This window comes from Aythya fuligula, chromosome 4 (assembly GCF_009819795.1).
Source record: "Aythya fuligula isolate bAytFul2 chromosome 4, bAytFul2.pri, whole genome shotgun sequence".
NCBI lineage: Eukaryota > Metazoa > Chordata > Aves > Anseriformes > Anatidae > Aythya > Aythya fuligula.
Window position 1 is genome coordinate 3331100 of NC_045562.1, and position 24723 is coordinate 3355822.

General features: G+C 37.7%; 1 protein-coding gene across 1 annotated transcript; it reads left to right on the forward strand.

Moving 5' to 3' along the window:
- Positions 1-358: 358 nt before the first annotated feature.
- Positions 359-22984, forward strand: ZGRF1 (zinc finger GRF-type containing 1). The gene is made up of 26 exons (XM_032187225.1): positions 359-414; positions 537-617; positions 763-819; positions 1319-1504; positions 1875-3293; positions 5140-5211; positions 6491-6596; positions 6683-6789; positions 7017-7149; positions 8123-8790; positions 9839-9977; positions 10539-10723; positions 11211-11398; positions 12016-12155; positions 13098-13244; positions 14469-14583; positions 15369-15628; positions 16356-16515; positions 17204-17281; positions 17824-17971; positions 19020-19147; positions 19461-19584; positions 19979-20155; positions 20277-20411; positions 21005-21266; positions 22664-22984. Exons 1-26 carry the CDS (start codon positions 394-396, stop codon positions 22777-22779), a joined length of 5352 nt encoding a protein of 1783 aa, XP_032043116.1. The 5' UTR covers positions 359-393; the 3' UTR covers positions 22780-22984.
- Positions 22985-24723: the final 1739 nt, after the last annotated feature.

Here is a 24723-nt window from a genome sequence, read left to right on the forward strand (position 1 = left end):
CTGTAGCATAAATTGGGGGACTCTGAGCCGCAGCGTGGTCGCCGCAGGTTTTTCTAGCCGCCAGCTGTTCGTTTAAGCAAATTACTTCCCCTGAAATGTAGAAAGTACGTTAATATCTATAAAAACACCGTGTTTGCCTATGGGCTTTGCATGACATTATGGTTAAGGTGTGTCTTTGAAACGTCCTCATCAGCTATATGCATCCCCCTGCCTTTACGTTGCCTCCTATCTGCGTCTTTTACAAAAAAACCACCAACAATCTGCCATCTGTTTTTCTGTATATACGTTTTCCACACCACCCTGGTTCGCTCTGCACATTTCCCCATCGCTCAGACGGCACAACGATGTGAATGTTTGCACGAGGAGCTGTCGGATGACGGTGCTGCCAAAGCAATGTCTTCTCAAGAATTTACTGTAAGTCTCTTTTTGAACCCCATGCGACTAAGGAAAAATAAACTAAATGACGTTATGGCTGCTGTGTTATTTAAACGTGTTCTTACTTCTCGTTGTTTCAACATTTCCTGCTTTTAAACCAGGTATTGTACACTCACCAAAAAATGAAAAAATCAAAAACATGGCAAGATGGAACTCTGAGGATGAGACCTGGAGGAAATAAGGTGAAGAACTCAGCCTTAATGCTCTGTCACAGCGTCTGCTGCTGTGGATGCTCAGTGGCGATCTGGTTGATCTGTGAAGTAAAACTGATTATTTAAAATTCTTTTTCTTATTTTTTTTTTAATTTTTTTTTTTAAATTCTTTCAGGCAACCCTGTTTGATGATAAAGGACAATGTTTGGACAGTATGTTTATAAAATCCCAGGTATATTTTTCCTGATTTTTTTCTTATACTTTTCTATGCTTAGGATTGTGGTTTGCATTTCAGGAAGCATTTCAAACTCCTTTTTGTCTGGTTATTATGGTAGCGCTTTTTCCCTAGCAATATGGCAGTTTTCTGTTGTAAATATCATCAAAGGATGCTACAATGTAAGCAACGGAAAGCTAACACAGCTTCCAGTTGTTGATAAGCCCTACCAGTGCTCTTCCAGAGCCACTGTGGGGGACTTACAGAATTATATTTCTTTTGGGTAGAAGCAGTGTTTTACAGTAATATATTAAATGAGCATATTTTGAAACTAGATGCTAGTCTCTTCCAGTATTACTTAATCTTAACTATTTATATGACATTGTGATGTGCTGAGTGTAGAATATAACACTTCAGATTTTTTTTTTACCTGTCAGTGTTCACAATATTTAGAAGACGTGTAATTTCTTATATGGCACTATTATGTACATACTGCTTCTTCCTCTCTCTTTTCCAGGTGAATGCTGGAGACAATTTAGAAAGTGAACGATATTTGATCACAGTTGAAGCAGTAAAAGTGAATGAAAAACCTTGTGAAGATCAGCCAAGGAAAGCCGAAATAATAGAAGTGAATAGAAATGGTGTAAAGCCTGGTATTCTACCCTCAAGACATTTGTCTGTTGGCTTGAAAAGGAAGTTTACGGTATGTCTCTTCAAAAAGTTGTTTGATATTGATGTGCATTTTAAAACACAAAGATCACATCTTTTAATTGAATAGTAAATATATCAATAATGCTTTCTTGCTTTTTTTGGAACTGTAAGTCAGGACGTGTTAGTGGTCGTAGCTACTTTTTGCCAAGTTTACTAGATCTTTGTTTAGCTTAGCAGGTTTACTACTGCTAAGGCTGCTGTGAAAATTGCAAGGGATTGAGATTACTTGTATACACCTGTGGAATCGTCATGTGCTATCTGATCAGAACATGTTTTATGGAGTGTGCTCTATTTTCAGCTTTTTTTCTTACAAAATGTGAAGCTGATTTCTGAGTAGAACTAATTTTAAATTCCTCTATTAGGGTTTCCAAGGGCCACGCCAAGTTGAAAAGAAAACACCAACAATGGAAGATGAAGAAAACCCAGCAACATCATTTGTATCTAAGCAGTGTCAGGGTATTTTTCCATCCAAGTTTTGTATTACCTCTCCATTGTTTTCTACTATTGGTGAGAAGAATGCAGAAACAAAGCTATCTACAGACTTTCATGACGATGCGCTTACAAATAACAATAGAGACCATGGGTCTTTCTCACTGGTTTCGCCTCAGTTTCTTGATACGTGTAATGAAATAGAGAAGAGAAGCTCTCATCAGTCCATTGTGAAGCCAGAACCTCCTCTAATTACTGTCCACACCAAATCTTACAATCAGACAACTGGTCGTGGGGCAGTGTCACAGAACATCAGGAGCACGGCACAGATAATAGCTCTTCTGAAATCTAAAACAACACAGGCTTGCAGAGAGGAAGCAACACCTGAAGTCAACAAACCTCTGTCTAGATTTCAAGCACCAGAAAACACAAATAGTTTGTGTAACCCAAAGAGTACAACCCTACCTGCCTTTTCAGGCAACTCTGACAAAAGACTTGCTCAAAATATTCAGAACTTGCATTCTACAAAGGAAACTGTAAATGATAAAAAGGGATGGAATGCTGAAACGCGTCTACATTCGTCTGAACCTTGTGATAAAGAAGTCACTGGACAAAGACATGGTGAAAAGGCAAATAATTTAAGTCAAGACTTATGGGATCCCTGCAATACAAATAGCTCCTTCCTATCTGAATCCACCATAAATAGACTACATGAAAGCCAGTTTGTCCCTTCTCGTTCTACAAGTCCTACCATCTTTGAAACGCATCTCTCCACACACAGAGAGCATTTGTTGACTACTGGTCTTCAGGAGAATTCATCTGTCAAGTCAGAGAGTCACCTTCAGCCACAGCAAAGCTCAGAAAGAGTGTGTAGGGCCTTGGAGGTTTCTGAGGATATAACATTGACTGAAAGTGGAATTGTGAAGGAGGAATTCAGTACACGTGACAAAGACTGTGGACAAGATGAGCAGGTAATGCAGGTGAACTTTAATCTATTGGAGGCTTTTGATTTTAGTGACACAGATGATGGAGACCAGTGTGAAAGAAATATGAAAGAGATCCCTGAGGAAGATGTGCTTTCAAAAAGTCCAGACAGCTTAGAGAGAGCTGTAGCACAAAATACTGCATTGAGGCTTCATTCTTGCTGTGAAAAGGAAGAAATCAGATGTTCAACACTGGACAGAGAGAGTGATGGAAATGCCTGTGCTGCAGGAGTACCATTGCAGCTTTGTGACAACAAAGTTAGAGAGAGAGAGAGAATTGTGGAGGACTCTGCAAACCAAACCCAAATCACAGCAGAATTTTTGGATGAGAGAAACAACTTAACAGAGATGAATGAAAACCAGCTAAGTGTCAAAGCCATGAACAATAAGGATGATCTTGATGGCTGCACAGCAAATACTGCTAATGGCATGCTAGGGTTAAAAAACAAACACTCTGATCTTTTGCCTGATGACACAAATGTTATTGAGTGTCACCCTGAATCTGGTATGTTTGAGAACACTGAAAGCATTCCATGTATTACTACCAGCAAAATAATTTCTACGGTGGAGAAAAGGACTGAAGAAGATGTTATGCAGCTTGGACGCACAAAATCCCCAGATAACGATCTAGAACGTTTCTGGGGTACTAAGAGTGATGACACTAAACCAGGTAGTCCTTTGCTGGCTTTGTCACAACAATCTGATCCTTGCTGTGGCCTATTTCAATATATTGCAGAAGATGATCAAAATGTATTTGGCATTTCATGCAAGGAAGATACTCTTGTTTCCAGAAGTGCTATCTATCCTTTAGGAAAAGGCCATTCGGCTCCAGAGGAAGCAGAAATAGGTGAAACTGAGGTTGAAAATGTAGAGAGCATAAATGCCCTTCACGAAGCCTGCAAAGGTGAAAGAATAGGAATGGATTGCCTGAAATGCACAGCAATGGCTGAAAATTCATCAGATCTTCCTGACTTGGTAAACAATATCGCTCTTCTAAGAGCTTTGTCTCAACATAGCACAGCATTAGAAAGCTTACAAAAGATGGAGGAAAATAATAGCATGGTATATGAAGCAGAGACTTCTAAAGAGATATTTGAACCACTTGTGGCAGATGAAGGTTAGGTTAGCTTCTGTTTTATGTCTGACTCTACCTGTTTGACTTCTGTACTCTTATCTCTCCTGCTGGGCAGTTGATATTCAGAAGTCATACTTTTGTAGTGATGTGTTATGAAGGTTACATCATCGTGCAATGTTTAGCACTTAAGGCAACGACGTGCCCCCCAAATCTGCTTCCCTGTTTTCCTTAGTTCAGTTGATCTTAACTGTGCAATTATTTTTATGGGTAAGGGTTGCAAAGTCAGTAATTATTCAGAAGTTTTCGTGTCAAATGACGGCTGTTTCTTATTATGCTTTTCTGTCTCTCGTAGCTATAAACAAGTTTTCAGAAATGCCTTACTCAGAAAGTATAGAGGCATCTTCATGCATTGATTCTTCAGGCGTTTTGGTAATTTTTTTTTTTAATTATATATATCAGTTGCTACAAAATAAACTCATTTTCTATGAGGCTTCTTGAATACAATTCCTGGTTTATCAAACTATAGGGGTTGAGCTGGAAATTGCTTAGTGGCATCAACTGAGAAGCTGATAGATAAGATAAAAAAAAAAAAAGTCACCTTGCAGACCTTACTGCTAGTTCAGGAGGCTAAAAGTCTGACAAGAAACACAATGCAAATTGTAATATCTAGTTATGTTTAGTATCACATCATTAATAAGTCTAATACTTCGCTACCTCATCTTCTTTTACCTTTTTTTTTTCTTTCATCATCGTTTTGAATGTAGAATTTTTAGTATTTGGCTTGATATACAGCAGCAATCATTTGTGCTTGATGCATCACACCAATTTGTGTGCTATTCTATTAACATTTTTTTTTCTTTCAATCACTTCCAAAGGGAAAGAAAGATTTTACATTAAATTCTGCTTCTCATTTTCCATTTGAGTAGCAAGTACAGTTTATTATCATGTCGTGGACTGTTCTGGGCTTCTAACGAAAAGCTGTAATTTAAAACACTTTTTGTTGGATAAATAGATCAGGTCTTTGGAAAAATCTTGAGATGTATTGGCTTAACTTTTCACCTTAAGAGGTTATTAAGCTGTTAGACTAATTAGCTTTTGATACTTTTATAGCAGCCCAACTGTGTGGACAGTTTATTACAGCAAACTGAGTTGTATATTCCACCAATAGCACTGGGCCAAAGAGACCCTAGGACATCTGACTGCCAACCAAAGGTACAGTTTCTGTGGAACTGAAGTGCAATTAATAGCATTTCTTAACTTTCAAGCCAGTAGCTGACTACTTTCAATACATTACAATAAGTCCTAATAAATAGTTAACCAGTTTCATAACTGGCTTCTCAGATCACATTTTAGCGCATTTTTCTGTGAGACGTTTTCCATTGGTAGTTTAAACTTAAATTTTACAATATGAAAGTAAGGCTTCACACATTATGTCAGAATATCACAATTTTCTGTTGACAGAGATTTGCACAAAAACTTTCTTGGTGCTGAGTTGTAGGTCAGCAAGGGAAACATACCTTCAAAAGCACGGGGTATTTTTTTCTTCTTTCCCTAGTTTCAGAGATTATTTTTGTTATGTTTATGAAAAGTACTTTTTTTCGGTTGTAGGTAGTTCCTGAACAGTACTTATTTTCAGTTAATAATTCCAATGTATTGTGTAGCCTGTTGAGTTTCAAGGGCACCAAATAAAGGGATCAGCAGCTAGTGAGATAATGTTGAGGAATCCCTGCTCGCAGCTGGGATGGCAGCAGTACCCAGATAATATGCAGTTTGCAGCTGAGAGATTTCTGTCACCTCCGGTTTCAAGCAATTATGTTCTTTCTGACTTCAGCCAGGTAAAACATTTTTTTCAAAGTTATTCTTATTGACCTTATTGCAAGAAAATATCCTGAAAACGTAGAACAAAAGAGAATTCACTTTTAGAGTAACACAATCATATCAAAATGACTAAGAATCAAGTGTAATACTTTGTGGTCAAACTTTTGCAGTTAGACATGATTATTTTTACTCGTCTTTGTCACAGGAATATGTGTTTGCAAGATGTAAATTGTTTTTTGATTCTGTGATCAATTTCACTTAAAAAACCACCACCAACAAAAAACAACAAAACAGATACCTCAAAGTGAAAAGTGGCAAGGAGCTTTTATGATGATTGTTTTCAGATGATAGCTGTATAATTGATTGGATTGGAAATTTTGTCTTTAATTTCTACATGGTTCCAAAACAAGGGTTAAAACTTTCCCTCTTGGACTACAAGAATTATTATTATTCCTCATGGATGTAAAAAAACATGAGATGAAACATTAAATAAAACATTTTTCTATTGCTGTATATATATATTGATGTTTTTTTTTTTAAAAAAAACTTCCAGAATGGGCTAGAGATACTGAAATTTATAATTAGAAAGAGGGTCTTTGCACAAAGATACTGTGTATAAAGAGGTTAAAAGTTTAATTTCTAACAAGATTTTACTTATACTTTCTTGGTACAGTCTCCAGGTTCAGGAAGGCTTCATGAGGATGATACCAACTTCATTGGAGAGGAGAATTTTGAAAAGAAGTCTAACTTTATTAAAGAATCGATAGTAGATCTGTCCCGTAAGTGAAAGTAAAAGTAGAATGGCAGTGATTGGCCTCAGAACAGTTATTCTGCATGACTTCTGTCCTTTGCATATTTTTCCTAGCACTGGCACTGAATGCACACTCTGAAGTTCCACCGTGGATAATGTCAGGCTCACCTTCGTGTTCTGATCTGGGACAAATGCAGTGGTCATCATGGGAAGCTGACAAGGTGTGAGCTGACTGTCTGTTGGAGATCTTTTGGGGTTTCTGTCTGTTCATAGCAGCAACTTCATGTTTTATTTGTTGCTTTTTTACCTCAACTCTGAGAGACGTTTTATTTGTCTAGAACGACAAGAGTGAGAAAAGTAACAAAAGAGCTATCGTCGGGGTGTTTGTTTCTTGCGTTTTGGTTTTTACTCAGTCATTCACTTGCCTTGATAATCCTTCATTCCGTAGGTGATTTCATCAGTACAACTGACTTCCCCAGTTTCTCCAGCTTCAGGAAATAAGGAAACTGTTCAGGACATCCAGACCCCCCTGATGCACAGGAACCTTCCAAGTGATTCTGAACTTTCAGCAAATGTTTTCAGTAAGAAATTCTAATTGCAGTTTACATTGTTTTTACTAGGAAATATTTGATGATTTTTGAAGCACACTGAGTTGCGCTATAAAAAACCTGGGCATTGAAAATATATTGAGATGTGTCCTGGCAACTGTAGAGATCAGTTTGTGTTTGTTACATATTTTTTCATATGTGTGTTTCAGTTTTTAAGTGTTATTTTTATTTTTATTTATTTTTTTTTTTTTCCAAATTAGCTGAATTAGCATGGGATTCCATACTTCCCACCCTGCATCCCCTCTTATTTTTTCCTGATAGAAACTTAAATACAATGATGTAATTTTATTCAAAAAAAAATCTTCCAGTGTGCAGGGGTGAAAAAGGCTGTAAGCTAAGCTTCTAATTCATAGTAATGTTTTCATTCATTTACCTGCTTTAGTTGAAATCCATATTCAGCTGCACGCTGACCCACTTCCAGTGATGACGTGGACACCTGTCATTGACTGTCACTTCTTATTGATAATGAATTTAGCCAACAGGATGCTTGTGGTACTAGGAATCTATTGATCCCCATCGGTTAATATTAATTGTGCACAGTTTTGTGGGTGATTCTTTTCGAAAAAGGAAGAGATGTTAAACTGATTGCTTTCCAGATGGCAGCTGTCACTGACCTACCAACAATATCAGTTTAATAACCTCCAAAGCAAATTAATGTTTAAATATTTTCTACCAACCATTTACTTTTATTAAGTAGAGTGCCTGCAGAAATGTGTTTGGGATATATGGATTTAAATATTAAAAGATCACATCTGAAATCACTCATTTTATATGGAAATTTAGTAGGGCACTCTACAGGCACAGTAAAAAGAGCTTGTCAATTAGAAGTCAGGATGTAAAACGAAGAGCTTGGAATTCTTTCTGTATCATAGTTTTTTGTGCATCTGAAGTTAATGTGCTATCTGGAAGTGCTACGAGTTACTTACGGGACGTATTTGCTCTACAGCATGGGAGAAACACAGCTATCCAGAGGAATGCAGCCCTGCAAGACTCAAACCCACAGTTAAAACACGAACTCCACTTGTCACTGTTCCTGCCACTGAGAAGATTCCCGACGTGGAATTTTTTCTAACCGACAGTGAGAAGAGTCAGCAATCTTCTGGTTCTTCAGCCGTCAGTTTTAGCAGCAAGTCAGCAGCATTTCCTATCAGTGCTCCTGGCCCTGAGGACAGGAATTATGAAACCTCCGTGTTTGGAGAGTATATGGAAGACAGACAAAGGGAATCTGTACAGCCGGTGTTCCCTAATGTGACTTCGCACTGTAGACAAAGCAAGTGGTTGAAATATCAAAGCAGTGCTCAGTGTGACTTGATAACTCAAAACAGCGATGATGTGGAAGTGATGGATGGCATCTGTCCTGAGAGCATCCTCGGAATGCTGCTGGGTGACACAGGAGAGAGCCAGAGCAGCTCTGTGAATGAAAATGCTCCCGGCCCAGCGCCTCTGCAGACAGCAAAGAGCATGCTTGGTAAATGCGGTGCAAAGAGCAGCAGCCAAGATTTGATTTCAGAGAGGAAGTTACTTTCTCTGCACTTAAGTCAGGCTCCTTTAGGTGAACCTACACAAAAGGTGTTAAATCACCTGAGCTGCCACACTGTAACAGGAGATGTCCAGGTGTGTAACTGTTCAAGCAGATAGTTTAACTGACAGAAACACATTTTTCTGGACAAAGCAATTCCTTTTTCCGACTTCCTGCAAGATATTATCAGTATGATTGGATGAAATGGTTCTATATGTGTAGAAACTCAAGAGTCTCTGCTGCAGAACAGCAGCTGCTAATGATTTTTTTTTTTTTAGGTGATGTGACTAATCCTTTGCAAAGGTAATTCCTTGGTGTACATTGGCACCAGATTTAGACTTCTAGTCCAAATGTTGATGGCAGGAAGATGAAATAAAATCCATTGGACTGATTTGCAAGAATATGTTTTTAAGAAGTGTTTTTCTTAATTGCGAAAGGGCAACACTTTCGTGAATGCCTACATCTTGCTTCAAAGCATGGTCTCTAATTTTGAAATATTTTAAACATCATCAGTTTTAATCATGAAAAAGCAAATTATGGCCTTGAATAAGGGCCTAAAAATCAGCAATTAGTGCACCTGGTTGCGAACGGTAGACTATCTTAAAAAAAAAAAAAAAAAAAAAAAAAAAAAAAAAAGAGTAAATTGGGGGGAAAAACAAACAACAATAACAAAACAAACCAAAGAATCAAAAAACAGTGTTTTTAAAAATGCAGGCTGTTTTTTCAGGGCCAAATTTTAACTTCGGCGTACATCCTAAATGATAGCTCAAGCTCACCATGCTGCAGCTCCATGTGTCCTGAATTTTACTGTTATTGGCAGTCTTACTGAGTTTCTGTACTTCCAGTTAACAAAATCCACAAATTTGTGAAAAGGAAGATTATATTTTGCTTTTAGAAAACTGGTTCTTCTTCAGGCTTCATTTTGAAACTTCTGGTTGCAGAATGAGGCCCTGAAATTTTTCTGTTGGTTATAGTCATTATTGAGAATCCAATATACACTTGGGGGGAAAAAAAAAAAAAAAAGGAAAAAGAAAAGAAAAACTACTTTTGGTGCATCTGTACAGTAGCCATTTATCCAAATTTGTCTCACTCAGGGTTTTGAAAACTTTTAACAGTTCTTTTTTAATTGTTGTTGTTTTTTAGGAAATAACAGTTTCTGAGTTGTCTTTTCCTAATGTGGACAAGGTAAAATATGCTAATCTTCCTAAAAGAAAGATTGCCATACCAATTGTATTTCAGTCTCATGTTCACTACAAACAGATTTTTAAAGCTGCTTTGACAGGTATGTCTAACACCATGCAGTATAAAATGCTGTCATTTTTAAGCAATGTATTTCTGAAGCTTTACAAAACAGGGTGAGAGGGAGAGCGATCGTCAGCATCATCTGTTGGAAGGACTGTTAGCATTTGGATTTGCATATCTATCTATAAAAAATACTCAAATATATTCAGCCTATACCAGAAATTGTAAAGACAAAGCAAAAGATCAATACTCTTCTTTTCAACTATGTAACCTTGCTCCTGTTTACCAGTCTATGGTCCTACCTCAGCTGCTGCTACTTCTTTTTTTTTTTTTTTTAATGTACATTTATTTAGTATTTGTATCATTTGGAGTTACATGATTAAACATGATTTGTATGAAAGTAAGGCAGTTAGAACAAGGTGGTTTTATGTGCAGAACGTGAAGTTTGCAGGCCACATAGGTTCTTTTAGAACTCAGATTAAGTATTTTGATTTTTGTTTAAAAATGAAAGTTTCAAGTGAAATGTATTTGAATGCTGTGTACCTGTGTAAGCATTTTAGGGCTGTACTAATTGCTCTTTTATTCTCCTTTCTATGTCAAGAACATTTAAACATAATGCTTTTTGAGTTGTCACAAAGATTACACAATGCTCTTTCCAAAGTGGATGTATCATTTTACACTTCACTGAAAGATGGGCAAAGTGAGAGCAAAGAAAGCAGTGTCCTACTCTGCAGTCATATGCGTCCTGCGAAGCTTGTTACTGTGAAAAAAGAAGGTCAAAACAAGGTGCTTTTTATTCCTTGTTTGTTTACAGTTCCGGGTGTTTGTCTGTTTTGTCATGTAGACCATATGGTGTGAACAGTTACAGGGCAATTCTGCATGATTTACAATTACAGCTTAAAGTGATGTGTTAGAGATCACTTTTAAGACCAGTTGCAGTATCTGCTCATGTCCAGCACTGCTGATGTAATAGCTCTTTCCACTCAGAAAGAGTTTTGTATATGTGAAAATCTTGAATTTATAGTTTTTTTAGGTTATGTTGGATTTTTGTAACCCATGATTATACAGGCTGGCTTTGGAAACTTTGAATTTCACAGAACACCCTTATTTTTTCAGCTAAGTATACTGAAATCTCAGATTTTTATCTGCTTATTTGTATAGCAGCTGGTACTGATCATGTGCTTTACTTTTTCTTTCTGCTTGTTCATTTTATAGTGCTAATTGTCTTTTTTTGCTTTCTTTTTTTTTTTTTTTCTTCTTTCTTCCTTCCCAGGGTCGTTTGTTCTATGCCTGTGATGCCCCAAGAGCTGAGCGGTGTTCATTTTTCAAGTGGATAGAAGAAGTAAATCCTGCACAGATAAAATCCAGGCCTAGTGTAGTGCTGCATGATATAAAAAGTATTGGGACGTACCTCCGAAGTCAAAAGATTTCTGTCTTTGAGGGATGCCAGCTTTTGGTGAGGTATTCTGAAATGATATAAACCTTTCATGTGAATTGCAGGATTTATAAGAATTCTAGTAACTCTGGATTTCGAGAACATTTAACAGGTACATTCAGTAACTGTGTTTAAAGAGCTTGCAGTTCTGTGTACAAGTGTAAAAGCCAAATAAGTGAAGGATTAATACTCGCAGTAGTGGCATTTCAGGTCAGTACTCTTTTCAGCAAGAATCGAAACTGCTTACCATCAGTTTTATCAGCTACATAATGAAAACCCTTATGCGTTGTGTTTGAATTACCCTTCATTTAATCTTTCGTAAGAGAATTTGCAATAGACTTTTATTCTCCTAGTGATGCTTTTCAAAATAGATGTATAACATACATATTCTAATTGTAATGTTAGAGTTTATTTCTAAGGCTCTTCTGTGCTGCTTAACTGTCAGGGAAAGAATTTAACTGCGCTGAATATCTGAGAAGTACTTCTCAGTTGAGATGCATATATTTAAATCTTGCTAATATAACAAGATGAACAGCCAATGTCTGTGGGGTATAATTTGGTCCTGTCTGTGGGGCTTTCTTATTTTTTCATTTGGGAGCCTGAAATTAATGACACGCTTTTTCTTAAAATTGCAATTTAACAGGAAAGCATATGAAATTCAAACACAACGGTGTAGTAAGTTTAAGAAATTTATGAATGTACATGCGAAATTTGATGGTGATTCTAAAAATAAATTGTACCTCAAACTAAGCAGAAAGGAGCATTATTCTATCTATAGCAAAGGTAAGCAAACCTTAAGCATTGGAAGAATAGTCCATGTTAAGATTCATGTTGTGCCTTTTGAAGTTCTGAATTATAATTAAAACCTCAATCCCTTTTCTGAATGCATGAGAACTCTGAGAATGCAAGTATGATTCTAGAAGGGCAATGAAGTATCTTATTTCATCTTTTTTTGCAAATGTTCAAATAATTAAAAAAAAAAAAAAAAAAAAGCAAATTCCATGTCCTTAGGTTTAGAGTGCCTGAATTCCATGAAAAGGTGAAGTGTGTTGAATTGATACTTTTATCTTCCTAGTTTGTTAATTTTGCTCTAGAAGATTATGTAAAGGAAATTAGGGAAAAAAACAAACGTGTTTGAGAATGTTTTATATAGACTCTTGAAATGTTGTGACAGATCAGGTTTTTGTAACTCTAAATTCTGAAGCTCTGCATAAGCAAAACTTTATCCTGTGTATGAATAACTTGTTGGTCATTTTTGTTACAGGCAAACATATGTAGTACAGGAATAGTGCAGTTAGCTTTAGTCCCAGCAGCTGTGCCTGACAAAACAGAACATTTGTAGGTTGCAATACGTGTTGGTTTTGAATCGGGAGAGAAAAAAATGGTTAACTAGATTGGTAGCATACTTAAGTGATTTGCTCCAAACACTCTCAACATGGGTAACATTTAAGATTTATCAGAAGTCAAATGATGCAAAGCACATTTGGGAGAGCTCTATACCATTACCGGCAGTTTCAGACAGGAAGTACTAGAAAAAATTATTATTTTTTCATTCTTTTAGAACCAAACGAGCACATATTTAAGACTTTCTAATACTTCCTAATGTCACACTAGCGATAGTTTAATTTACAACATAGTAAATGTTTGGCTATTTTGACTGGCTTCATTTTCTTTAAAAGACAGCAGTAGGAAAAGCTTATGAGAACTGTGTATTATTTTTGACAGATGATATTTGGGTTGTTTCGAAGACTCTGAACTTTGATCCCCTTGATACCTTCATTGCATGTAGCGCCTTCTTTGGACCATCCTCTAACAACGAAGTAGAATTACTACCACTGAAAGGCTACTACCCCTCAAACTGGCAATCAAATAGTAAGTTGTACACTCAGTAATTTAGAATTGTGGGAAGCAGCTATTATTGTGAGAAAAATAGCCAGCTATGAAGGATGAGATGTGAATTTCTCAGATCTAAAAAGTGATTTAATTCACAGTATTGTTTTTTTATTTTTAGTAACTTATTTTTTAAGTTACTTATTTTTGCTGTTGAGTCAAACTAAATTGATGGAAAGGGAGAGAAAGATCAAGTTAGCACTGCTTGCTTTCTTTTCATGCAATGTGAAAATTGTGTGCTTGATCACAAGAGGCTTTATTCTTGCAACTTTAATCAGGTTAATTGAGTGCTTTAAGTTAACAGATTAATCTTTTTATTCTTTCGATGTACTCATTAGATGGAGAGTTCCTGCAAAGCATAATTCAGTGAACCTACATTAAACTCTTGTTCTGAATTACATTCAGAACAATAAATACAATGGCATACGAGTTCTTTGTGGGCATACTTGCTTGTAACATATAGTTACATAACATATAGTCTTCATTCTATTAAACCACAGGGTTTCATATTTATTCTTTGTGGTCATAATTACAGATTATTTCATAATTCTGTAATAATTGTAAAACTAAAACTCTAAGTTCAATGAAAATAATGTTTTAAGTAATGCATAGTTGTTACCAATTATCAACAAAAATAAAATAGAGGTAGATGTGTTACTAAATGTATTAGAAAGCCCTTTTCACTTAGCCAGTCCCTGAGCCCCAGAACAGCATGATACTGTTAGAGAACTCAGCAAAAATATCATTAAATACTTGTTCTGTTCTTACACTCTCCTTAGGCTTTCATTTTTGGGCACTTCGGAAATTGGCTAGATGGAACTTTAGCCCATTGTTGATGGAATGTTTCTGTCTTGTCTTTTCTAAGAGAACTATTTAACCATTGTGGTACAGAAGGCTTACTTGCAAAGCTCATCTCCTAAATCTCAAAGCCTTCTGAAAAATTTCAGGTGTTTTTAGAAAGAGTAAAGATATTTACCTAAACTTCCATCCCAGAAGGTTTCTAATGTTGGAATCACAAATGCTTCAAATTAGCACACCTTAAAAAGAAGTACTAATAGGTCTCTCTATAATATTCAGTCAGACTTGTAACTGGGTTAGCTTGATTTCAGTTTGAGGGGGCCTAATTATTCTTTCATTCATTTGTAATTAATTTCTCTATCTGATTTGAAATTTTGGCCTAATCTTATTTTTCTGTGCCCTTTTCAGTATCTGTTCATGCGTTGCTAGTTTGTAATGCTAGTGGTGAGCTTACATCTTTAAGAAATCTGGAGGAATACTTCAATCCATCTGCTTTACCACTAATACCATATCTACTAAAAATGTAAGTTACTATTTCAGGGAGAATGTGAACTTGCAATGCATAAATAAGTACAGAAAAAAACAGCAAGAATAGCATTATGTTTGCCCTTTTAAGAAGAAGACAAGGAAAATTAAAATTAGAAAAACAATGCAAAGGACGAGAATTGAAAATATATTCATTGCTTAACTGTAACTCATGGATTTTAAGTATTTTCTTTCAACTTGTCAGCAGCCCACATTTCAGAACCTAGAGATCAATATTGGGCATCACTATGACCGTTAGACTGATAAAACAATAGTGACCGTACTGTAATAATGGAGGTACTTCACTGGGGTTCACTGTAACTGGTTTTTCTTCCCAACTTTTAGAATTACTTGATGCAAAACCTTAAAAAAAAATATCATGGAGAATCAGAGCAGCATGGGGATATTCCCAGGACTGCTTATGGTTCACAGTATCAAACAAGTATTTAAATGAACCCCTGCTGCCTCTGACTGTGATTCTACCACTCTTATTTCTGCGAGTCTCACAGCCTCAGAGTGAGTGAGATTGAAAGCATAACCTCATATTAAATAAGATAAAAGCCAAAAGCCTGATTTATATGATCCAGTTCTCAACCAGGGAAGTAAAAAGGAGCAGGAATATACACCCCAGGCACGTATTACAGTGCAGGGGACAGCAAATTCTATTTATGTCAACTGTTAACTGTAAAGTCTCAGCATTTTGACATCAGGTGTGTGGAAATGTCAGAACCATGCAATGCAATTCATACATACGTACTGTTTTAACTGTTATATTTCTCGTAGGAATCTTGATTCTGAGAAACCTGCTAAGAGAGTCAACAAAAGAAAATTTACTCCACCTGCCATGAGCCTGGAGCGCACAATGATGCATGGACCTGTCAGCACTGAAGTGGCGATGGGACTGGCTGAAAAGATGATTGAAACTTTCTCGTTGAATCCAGATCAAGCAGCATCACTGGTTCAGATAGCTCAGATGATGACCTCACGTGAAAATATCAAATCAGTGGAAGAACATCCTATCTTCCCAATCACAATCATACGTGGTATATAGCAAACAAAATTATTTACAAATCTAGATTTATTTAGTATCTTCCGCTTATCATTGTCATATTAAAAATACTTTCTTTGTCATATATCAGCTTTGCTAAATTATCATACCAAATCTTCATTGTGCATTTTTCCGTGTTTTATCCTTCTTTCTATCCTGGCTTTACCTGTATTCAACATGCATAAAAACACAAGTAACATCTTAGTTCAAAGATCTTTTTATTTCTAAATCAGTATTGAGATGCAGTTACCATAAATGTAAGTTTTAAGATCCTGGCAAAGTAAATACATTGACAATAATGGATATTATTAGCCTTAAATTGCATGAGATTTTGTTAGGCTGCCAGGTATATTAATCTAGTGAGAATTAGTAGTCATTCCAAAAATCATCATCATCTTGAATTCCTTATTCTATACCTCTTTCAACAATGTGAGGGTTGCATGAGATTTCTTAACAAGTACTGCATCTATTTAACCAGGAAATTTTAGGAAAAATAGCTTACCCTCTTCTGTGTAGTTTCTGTAAACAATGCATGCAGCAAAGGGGAAGCCTCATGGCTGTCCCTGGATACTTACAGCTGCTGAAGCAAGCATGTACAATGTTTTTAGAGGAGTTAGGGCACAATATTTCACAAGATAATGTTATATTATAGTGATTGATCGGAACTGTAATTTGTAGACAATTTTCTCTTGTAACTTTGGCTTTTTCTTCTAAAATGCCAGGTGTTTTTGGAGCTGGAAAGAGCTATTTGCTGTCCGTTGTGATCTTGTTCCTAGTACAACTCTTTGAAAGCAGTGAAGCTGAGGAGGGTCCAAGAGCAGTTCCATGGAAACTTCTCATTGCTTCTTCCACGAACGTTGCCGTTGACAGGATACTGCTGGGGTAGGTTACAGCGAACTCGGATTTTACAGACTGATGTTCAACAGACAAAAGTGTGCTTCAGCGGTAATGATAATTGTGTTGCTCTTCCCAGTACAACAATTAAGAGAGATTGCACTCTTCCCCTATAAATTGCTGCCCAGCGGCTTTAATTTTACCCTTGCCCCTTTGCACAGCATGCCTATTCTAAAAGACTGTCAGACTGGCTGGACTGATTTATATGGGACTAATCTCATGCTCTCATCAGATTTCCTATTAGAATCCACCCATGTCAGAAAGTAGAAATGCTCAGGAAGTGCTGGGAAATGGCAGTAGCAGAGAGAGGGGAGGGAGAGGATCAGGCTGGGGAAACTTCATCAAATACCAAGAGAAGAAAAAGAAACTGTTAGAGGTTAATATAGAATTTAAACCTCATGGTTTGGAAGGATAAAAGTAGGAAGGGAAAGTACAAACGGAATATTGTTTATGAGAGGAGAATCATAAAAGGATTGAGCATTTTTAAGACAAAGCATGAGGTAATTCTCTTTACTCTGATTTACTTGAATTGTGGTCCAAGTTACTTCATCTGGTAAAATGTAGACATCTGCGTTCTTTGGTGTTCTGATGCGTCTGTTAACCTCTTTTGAACCACTTTTAAATTTTTCAAGGTTTCTACGTTTTTCTAAGGCGTATTATCTCTTTTTCTTTGAAGTCTACTTGATCTTGGATTTGAAGATTTTATCAGAGTGGGAAGTATTAGGAAGATCACCAAAGCAATTCTTCCTCATAGGTAAAAATCTTTAATCTTTATGGGATCTGAGGCAATTGTAAGGTTCATGATAGTATGCATGCTGTAAAATGACTATTTTGAAGTCGTTCAAAATGTGATTGCAATATGACTATCTCATTCTCCACGCGTTCCCCCGCATCACCCTGACACAGTGGAGAAATTTTACCTTGATTTAGGCATTTGATTTGTTGCTGAATGGAGCTAATGCTTTTAAATGGAAATTAGCAGAGAAGAACCCAATAATGGCAGTGAGAGATTTGGCAGTTTACACAAAGAATCCACTCTGAAATCAGCTGCATAGCTTGGAGAAGCCATTTACTACACTTACATCTTTGCTTGGGGTGGTGGGTCTGAGCTGGTGGGATAAAGGCCCATTTCGAAACAGGTGTTATATTGTATTTGTATTTCAGATGTGTATTTCAGCTGGTTTGGGGATAGGTTAGCACATCTTATGATTACTTTTCTATACTGGGTGTTTACTGAACACTGAAAGCTCTGTTATTTTTGGTCATCGTATTTCATGTTATAACATCTTTTTGAAGTTTACATGCTGGCTCAGGAAACGAAAATGAACAGTTGAAAGAACTTCTTGCTCTCCTGAAAGAAGATTTAACTCCCGTTGAAAAAATATACGTAAGGAAGAGTATTGAGCAACATAAACTGGGGACCAATAAAACTATATTGCAACAGGTACAGCATGGTGATGGGACGGGAAAGCGAGCATTCGGTATGCTTTATCCACAAGGCCCAGCAAACAGAAACTTGGCAAGCCACTCTCACACCTGAGACTGCCAACCTCCTAACGTTTTGAAAATCAAAATGAATGTTCAGGCTAGGACAGCTTTGATTCCACGGGTATAGCTTAGTGTCTTACTTCTTGTACTTGAAGGTCCCACATAATGATAAATTGTGAGATGGAAACTCTTCTTGAACTTTATTGCAGTCTGTTATAATGTTACCAATCTAGTTTACAAGGAGGGGAGAGAAAAATTACTGAACATTGCTACTGTTACCTTGAAACTAAAGTTTATATAATCATAAAGGTAAAAGATAAGGACTGAACTAAATCTATCCTAGAGCTGAGAGTCAGCTGCCAAGAAGACCAAACATTTTGAATATATTTTGTTGAGTAACTTTGCATCAAAGCATTGGATTTTAGATTAGAATTGCCATTTCCTCTGGAAAAGTCTAACCTTCTGGTCCTAGTTATTTTCCTTTCCTCCTCAGTTTTAGACTCAAAAAATTCCATGTTGTTGTAGAGCAGTTCTGAGCAATATGCTCAGAATTTGCTTTACAAATCCTGTAAAACATATCTGAGCAACGTGAGGTTTTCTTGCGCTTCTCTTAATGGTTGTTGCTGCCATTTTTGCCACTGGGGCTCAAAAGGTTTTGGAGGATTGTGTAATCTGAACTCTTTCTGTGCCAGACCAGTTCTGGCCTCAAAAGCCAAGAATCCATGAATGGTTTGAACATAGAAAAACACCAAGCACGAGAAACGTTAACCTTGGATCCTCCCCTGTGCATACACAGTGTCTTTTACCAGAAATTAGAATATAATTTGTTGAGACTGAGTGAGGATGACACAGCATGCCGTAGAACTGATAAGAACTACTGGAGGTGTATTCTGTTGCTAAAGTTATAGTTACGTGCTGCAAAGAAACTATTACTTTATTAATTATTAGACTATTAAATGATCATAACTTTTTCTCTCCCCATTTTTCTCTTGCTAATAACAAAGGTGAAAGTGGTTGGAGCGACCTGTGCTGCCTGCCCGTTCCCTTGCTTGAATAATCTCAAGTTTCCTGTAGTGATGCTGGATGAGTGCAGTCAGATGACCGAACCTGCTTCTCTCCTTCCTATCGCAAGGTACGGCCACCCTTCTGTGTTTCAGCAGAGATGTAACTTGTAGTCAGCAGTGACACAACCTCAAATAGTTTCCAAACTTGGGTGTCTTTTTAGGACACAAACTCCAAGGTCTTGCCTTAGAGAACGAGTAATTACAAATTGAGGCCTGCTCTTGGATGCCTTTCCTGAGTTACTATTTTATTTTAACTTTGGAAAGAAGGGTTGATGGAGAAGGGAGCCTGATGGAAAGCAATCTGTGATGTTAAAAGACAGTGTGCGCTTTGCTTACTAATATTTCAATGTCCTTTTTAGAACTTTTTATTATCTTATTTAGGTTTCAGTGTGAAAAGCTAGTCCTTGTTGGAGACCCTAAGCAATTGCCACCAACTATTCAAGGGTCTGAGAGTGTTCACGAAAAAGGATTGGAGCAGACTCTCTTTGATCGGCTTTGCTTAATGGTACGTACTGCTAACCACATCCTTAGAAACGGGTTACGTTCTAGGTCTGCTGGAGTCACTAAGAGTTCTGATTTAGATGTCAGAGGGTCAGCGTTTCAGCCTGTTTTTGAATTAAGTCGTTACCATTTTGGCACATTTCTCTGTAAATGATGTTTGCACAGTGCTCAGGCATTTGGAGACATAAAAAATGTAAAAGAGGAAAGAAATGAGGAACAATGACAGATTCTGTCTCCTGACCTTTATGTAAGGTTTTCAATCCAGGTAGAGGAATCAGAGGCAACAGTATTTGTTCTAACTTTGTTAAAGTGAATGTTGGCATTCCAAAACATTTAGTGATTTTTTAAAATTATTTTTAGTTTTTGCTATTCCCACTTTCTACATGCTCATCCTTTAGGGACATAAAACAATACCACTTCGGACACAGTACCGATGCCACCCTGCTATCAGTGCCATAGCCAACGAGCTCTTCTATGAAGGAAACCTGATAGATGGCGTTTCTGAGAAAGAAAGAAGTCCTTTATTGGATTGGCTTCCAACACTATGTTTTTATAGTGCTAATGGAACGGAGCAAGTAAGTTTTTAAACATTTCATTGTAGGTTTTCCTCTGTTCTGTTTCCATTGTCACTAGGCAGTGAAATACATTTTAACTGCTGTTAACGAGAGCTAAATTAGAAATCTTGCCTATTTCCAGACTGAAAGAGACAACAGCTTTTACAACATGGCAGAAGCTCATTTTACAGTCAAGCTTATCCAGTCTCTGATTGCAAGTGGAATAGAAGGATCTGTAATTGGTGTGATTACTCTTTATAAATCACAAATGTGTAAGGTTTGTATAATATATCATCAGTAAAACAGTTTTCTTAAATCTGTTCATCCTATCATTTTTGTTTTTTTTTTTTTTTTTAAAAAAAAAACAAACAACACAATACTATTCCATTCCTCTGTTCACAATCTTTTATTCCTTAGTCAAAATCTTTTAATTCAAAATTTCTTATTTTAAAAAAATGCTTTCCCTTTTTTGTTTGCATATGTACACCCAGAAAATTGGCAAATTAAAGAGTACTTAATTTCATATATGATCTGGGAGCTGTTTTGAGTTGGTACATGTGACAAGGACAGAGAGTGGAGACATGTATGTAGCAAGGCTGGAGTTGTGTCTCACTCAGTCATCCAAGGCATGACATGGGCTACTGTGATGACGAAGTGAAAGTATGGTTGCCCCACTGAGTGGACCAGCGTTTTATCAAACACGGGCTCACTGCGTATTGGAGCTAGCTGAGGTTCCACTGTCATCATCCTTTGGAGTTTGTTTCTTAGTTTGCATCTTGTGTAGACTCAGACCTGCTGCGATTTTTCGCTCAGGACAAGCAATTTGCTGAACAGCAGCACTCATGAACATCCATATTCCTTTGTCTACAGATTCAGAATTTGCTTAACAGCGTACACTCTGAGGCCTTTGAAATCAAAGCTGTGCAGGTGTCCACAGTAGATGCATTCCAAGGAGCTGAGAAGGAGATCATTGTTCTGTCCTGTGTACGAACAAGACAAATGGGGTTCATAGACTCAGAAAAGAGAATGAATGTGGCGCTAACAAGAGCAAAGAGGCATTTGTTGATTGTTGGGAATCTGGCCTGCCTCAGTAAGAACAGACTCTGGGGAAGAGTAATTCATCACTGCAAAGGTACGTTTTGCCTTTATTTTCAAAAATATGTAGCTCGTCTTTTTAAATGGTAGAATATGCTGTGTCCAGCAGTATATATACAACACAATAGACATACTACAAAATGTAGAGTATACATACTATGTAAAATACTGTACATTTACTACATATATTGTATATTGCAAGTAGATCTCAAGTATGAAAGTTGTACCTTTGCAGTTTTATTGCACGCTGCTTTTATACTTAGTGTATTTGTCATCCAGTAAAGGGACTTTAATTTTCATCTTTGGATGGCATCAGATGGACAAAGAGCACTCTCTGGTAAGGAGACCTGAACCCCGTTTCTGCATTTCCAGTCCTTTCCCAATCTGTTTTTGCATAGTAGACCCAGGCAGGAATAGGTTACGAACAAATTCATCCACAGAGCAGTACTTCTGGGTAGGCAGAATTAATAAATGAAAGACAAATGTGCAGTGTCTTTCTGCAACTGAGGGGGCTTATTTGTCTTTGGATGATAAACATCTGAGTTACTAGGAAAAAAAACAAAAAAACACAAAAACAAACAACAATGCAACTGGAGATCAGTTACCTCTTACTGAGTAATTTGATTGCTTTGTTTACAGGCCACTGTCTTGTGAATACATGTGTTTTACTGGGCCACGAAAAGAAACAGGTTTTGAAGATCAGTTTCTTACCTTGTTTCTGCATATTTGCAGAAGCTTGCTGCTTATTTGCACACGTGAGCAACACCAAAAAACAGCTAAAACAAACAAAAAAACTAGTGATGCCTCTCACCTATTTGCACCTTTGCTAGGTGTTTTAAATGCCTGAACAGCCCCTTAGTTCTGTGTGTCTCTCACTCCCAGGGTATGCATACCTTGGAAAAAAAAAAACAAAACACAAAACAAAACAGATGATAATTTTCCCCTTTGTTTGAAGTGGGACACTTCATATCTCAAAGCATGAGTACATATTTAATCATAATTTTTGCCTTGGCAATTTTCTTTAAACTAGAAAATTGAGAGAATAGGTCCAAATGTCTAAAGTACATTCAGTAAGCTCTGGCTGAATCCAGCTCCCCGGAACCCACACACTTCCTTACCGCTGGGCAAGGCCCTGCCCTTTGGAGAGACAGGACCTTAGTGGAGACTGCAAAAGGGGTGCTCAATCCCTAAAACGACTGGTAATGAGTCACTGCAAGAACAGGTCCCAAAATAGTAATTATTGTCTTTTACCTACTTGGCATCAGAGGAAGCATCTCACTAATGGCTGAACTCTGAAGAACAACAATTTTCCAAGTAGAAATATTATAGCTGTTTGATAGGGTTTTGGAAATAGATATTCTCATCACCACAGACTGATTATGTGATGGGTGCTGCGAAGTGAGATCTAATTACCCTGTTCATTGTTACTTTCAGAATGGGAAAATGGATTGCAACATGTAAGCCAGTGTGAGCAGCAGATGAACAACATTCTCAAGTGTTATTTGGAGGAAAAAGAGAAGGAAGAAAAGAGTAAGAAAAAGGAAAAATAAATGTGCACATATTTTATGAAGACAATATATGAATGGTGTGTCTATAAAATTTACCAGAACTACTGAAAATCTAATATTTATGTTTAATGGGGGAAAATTTTATTTATATCTCTGTCCTGATTCTTCTGTTTTGATCCCTTGTTTGTATGACTAAAACTAAAGAATAAAGTAACTGCTTGATAGCTGAAATCCTTTTAAGCTTATAAAGTACCTAATTGTATTATTAGCATTTTGTTATTCCTCAGGTCTGTACATAACCTCATACTGTAAACCAATACTCGTCTATTTACAGATCAGCCAAATTAGGAGCGTGGCTAAAACAAAAAGGACTTAATATAATTTTTTTCAAGGAAAATCACATGTTCTATTAAATCTTTGGAAGTCAACAACACTACGTGACAGCAGGTTGGCTGTATCTAGGTGTGTTACAAGCGTAGGATAAGGTCACTTGGCCCTGTTTCAAAACTAGCTGAAGTATTTTGTCTTGGAAGCAAGGGTGCTGTCATGTGAGAAACTGTCTCTGATGAGGAAAAAAAGTTTCTTTATCCCAACAAAAGTTGACCCATAAGGTGTCTCAAAGGTACATAGAGGAGTCAGTAGTTTATGTATGAACTCATACTAACATAGGAGGATTCTCAGTGATTGATTTATGGGGAAAAGGGGGCTGAGCATGGGCCTTGTACAATTCCTAGATGCTGTTTAACTTCTCCAGAAGCCTCTGAGATACTCTCGCACCTGCCATGGACCTGGCACCCTGATAAACTAAAAACATGAGCAGTAATCTGCTTTCTTCTTATTCAGCTCAGAAACAAAGTAGTGACGAGCTTCTTGTACTCAGTCTCTGGACCTAAACCAGACCTGAGCCAAACACCGCAAAGTGACACCCTCACAGCCTGGGGACACCGCAGGGACCAAACCCACACGGTAACCGCAGCAGCTCCAGCTTCGTGTCTGCCCGGAACCCCCCCAGCAACACCCCTCCGCGGGTTTTCGCCCTTCTGGCAGCGCACAAAGCACCCGAGGACCAGGAGGGTGCCCTGCAGACAGCCTCCGTGCCTCCTTCCTTGCCTCCTTGGCTCCCTCCTCGCTTCCCTGCCCGTGAGCCGCGAGGTGGCGCCGCCGCCCGCTGCCGTGAGCGCAGCGACAGAAGCAGGAGCAGAGGGTGAATAGCGCCTGCAAATTGCTGCCGCCGCCTCTGTTCCAGCTCCCTAAAATCTCAATCAACAATCCATTAGAACTCAACGGGAGTAAAACTAAATCCTCGTTTAAGTGTATTTATCCGATCTCCTTTCTCTCTTTCAAATGCTAAATCCATTTCAGCATATGCCCCTTCTTTCTCTCGCCTTTCTCTAAAGACTGGCAGCCTATACCACTCTTGTAAATATGAAAGATGCTAATCATATGACATATCACGTCTCAGTCGGAGCCTGGAATAAAGCCTTGAGATTTGGGATCATTGCCTCCAGACAACAGCTTCATCAGCCGGAAAGTTGTTTTTTTTCTCCTTTCCTTCAACTCTCAATCCCTTCTTTGTCTGGGGGAAAATGCAGCCAACTCGAGCCACCCTGGCCATATGGTTCACTCTGTGTTTTCTTAGTTGAATTCTGAATTGTTTGTGACTTGCGAAGGGTTTTTTTTTTTTTTTGGGAAGGGCGTATAAAGACATAGAAGAGGCTGCCTGCGCTGGGGCGGCTTTGCAGGGCTGCTGCATGTTCTTCACGTGTTCATTTCACACACTTCTTCTGCAGCCACTTCACTGCTACTGCTCTGCCTCGGAGCCAGAAGATAAAGCCCTGCACACGCTTTTTGACAGTAACACAACAGATTCCAGGGGTCTCCTTAGTTTTTTCCCTTCAGCGGACAAAAACGCCTTCTTAAACCTGATGGGTTTTGGTTTTCAGGGCTGCCTGTACTTGTCCCTAGCCTGGTGCAAACGTGCAGCGT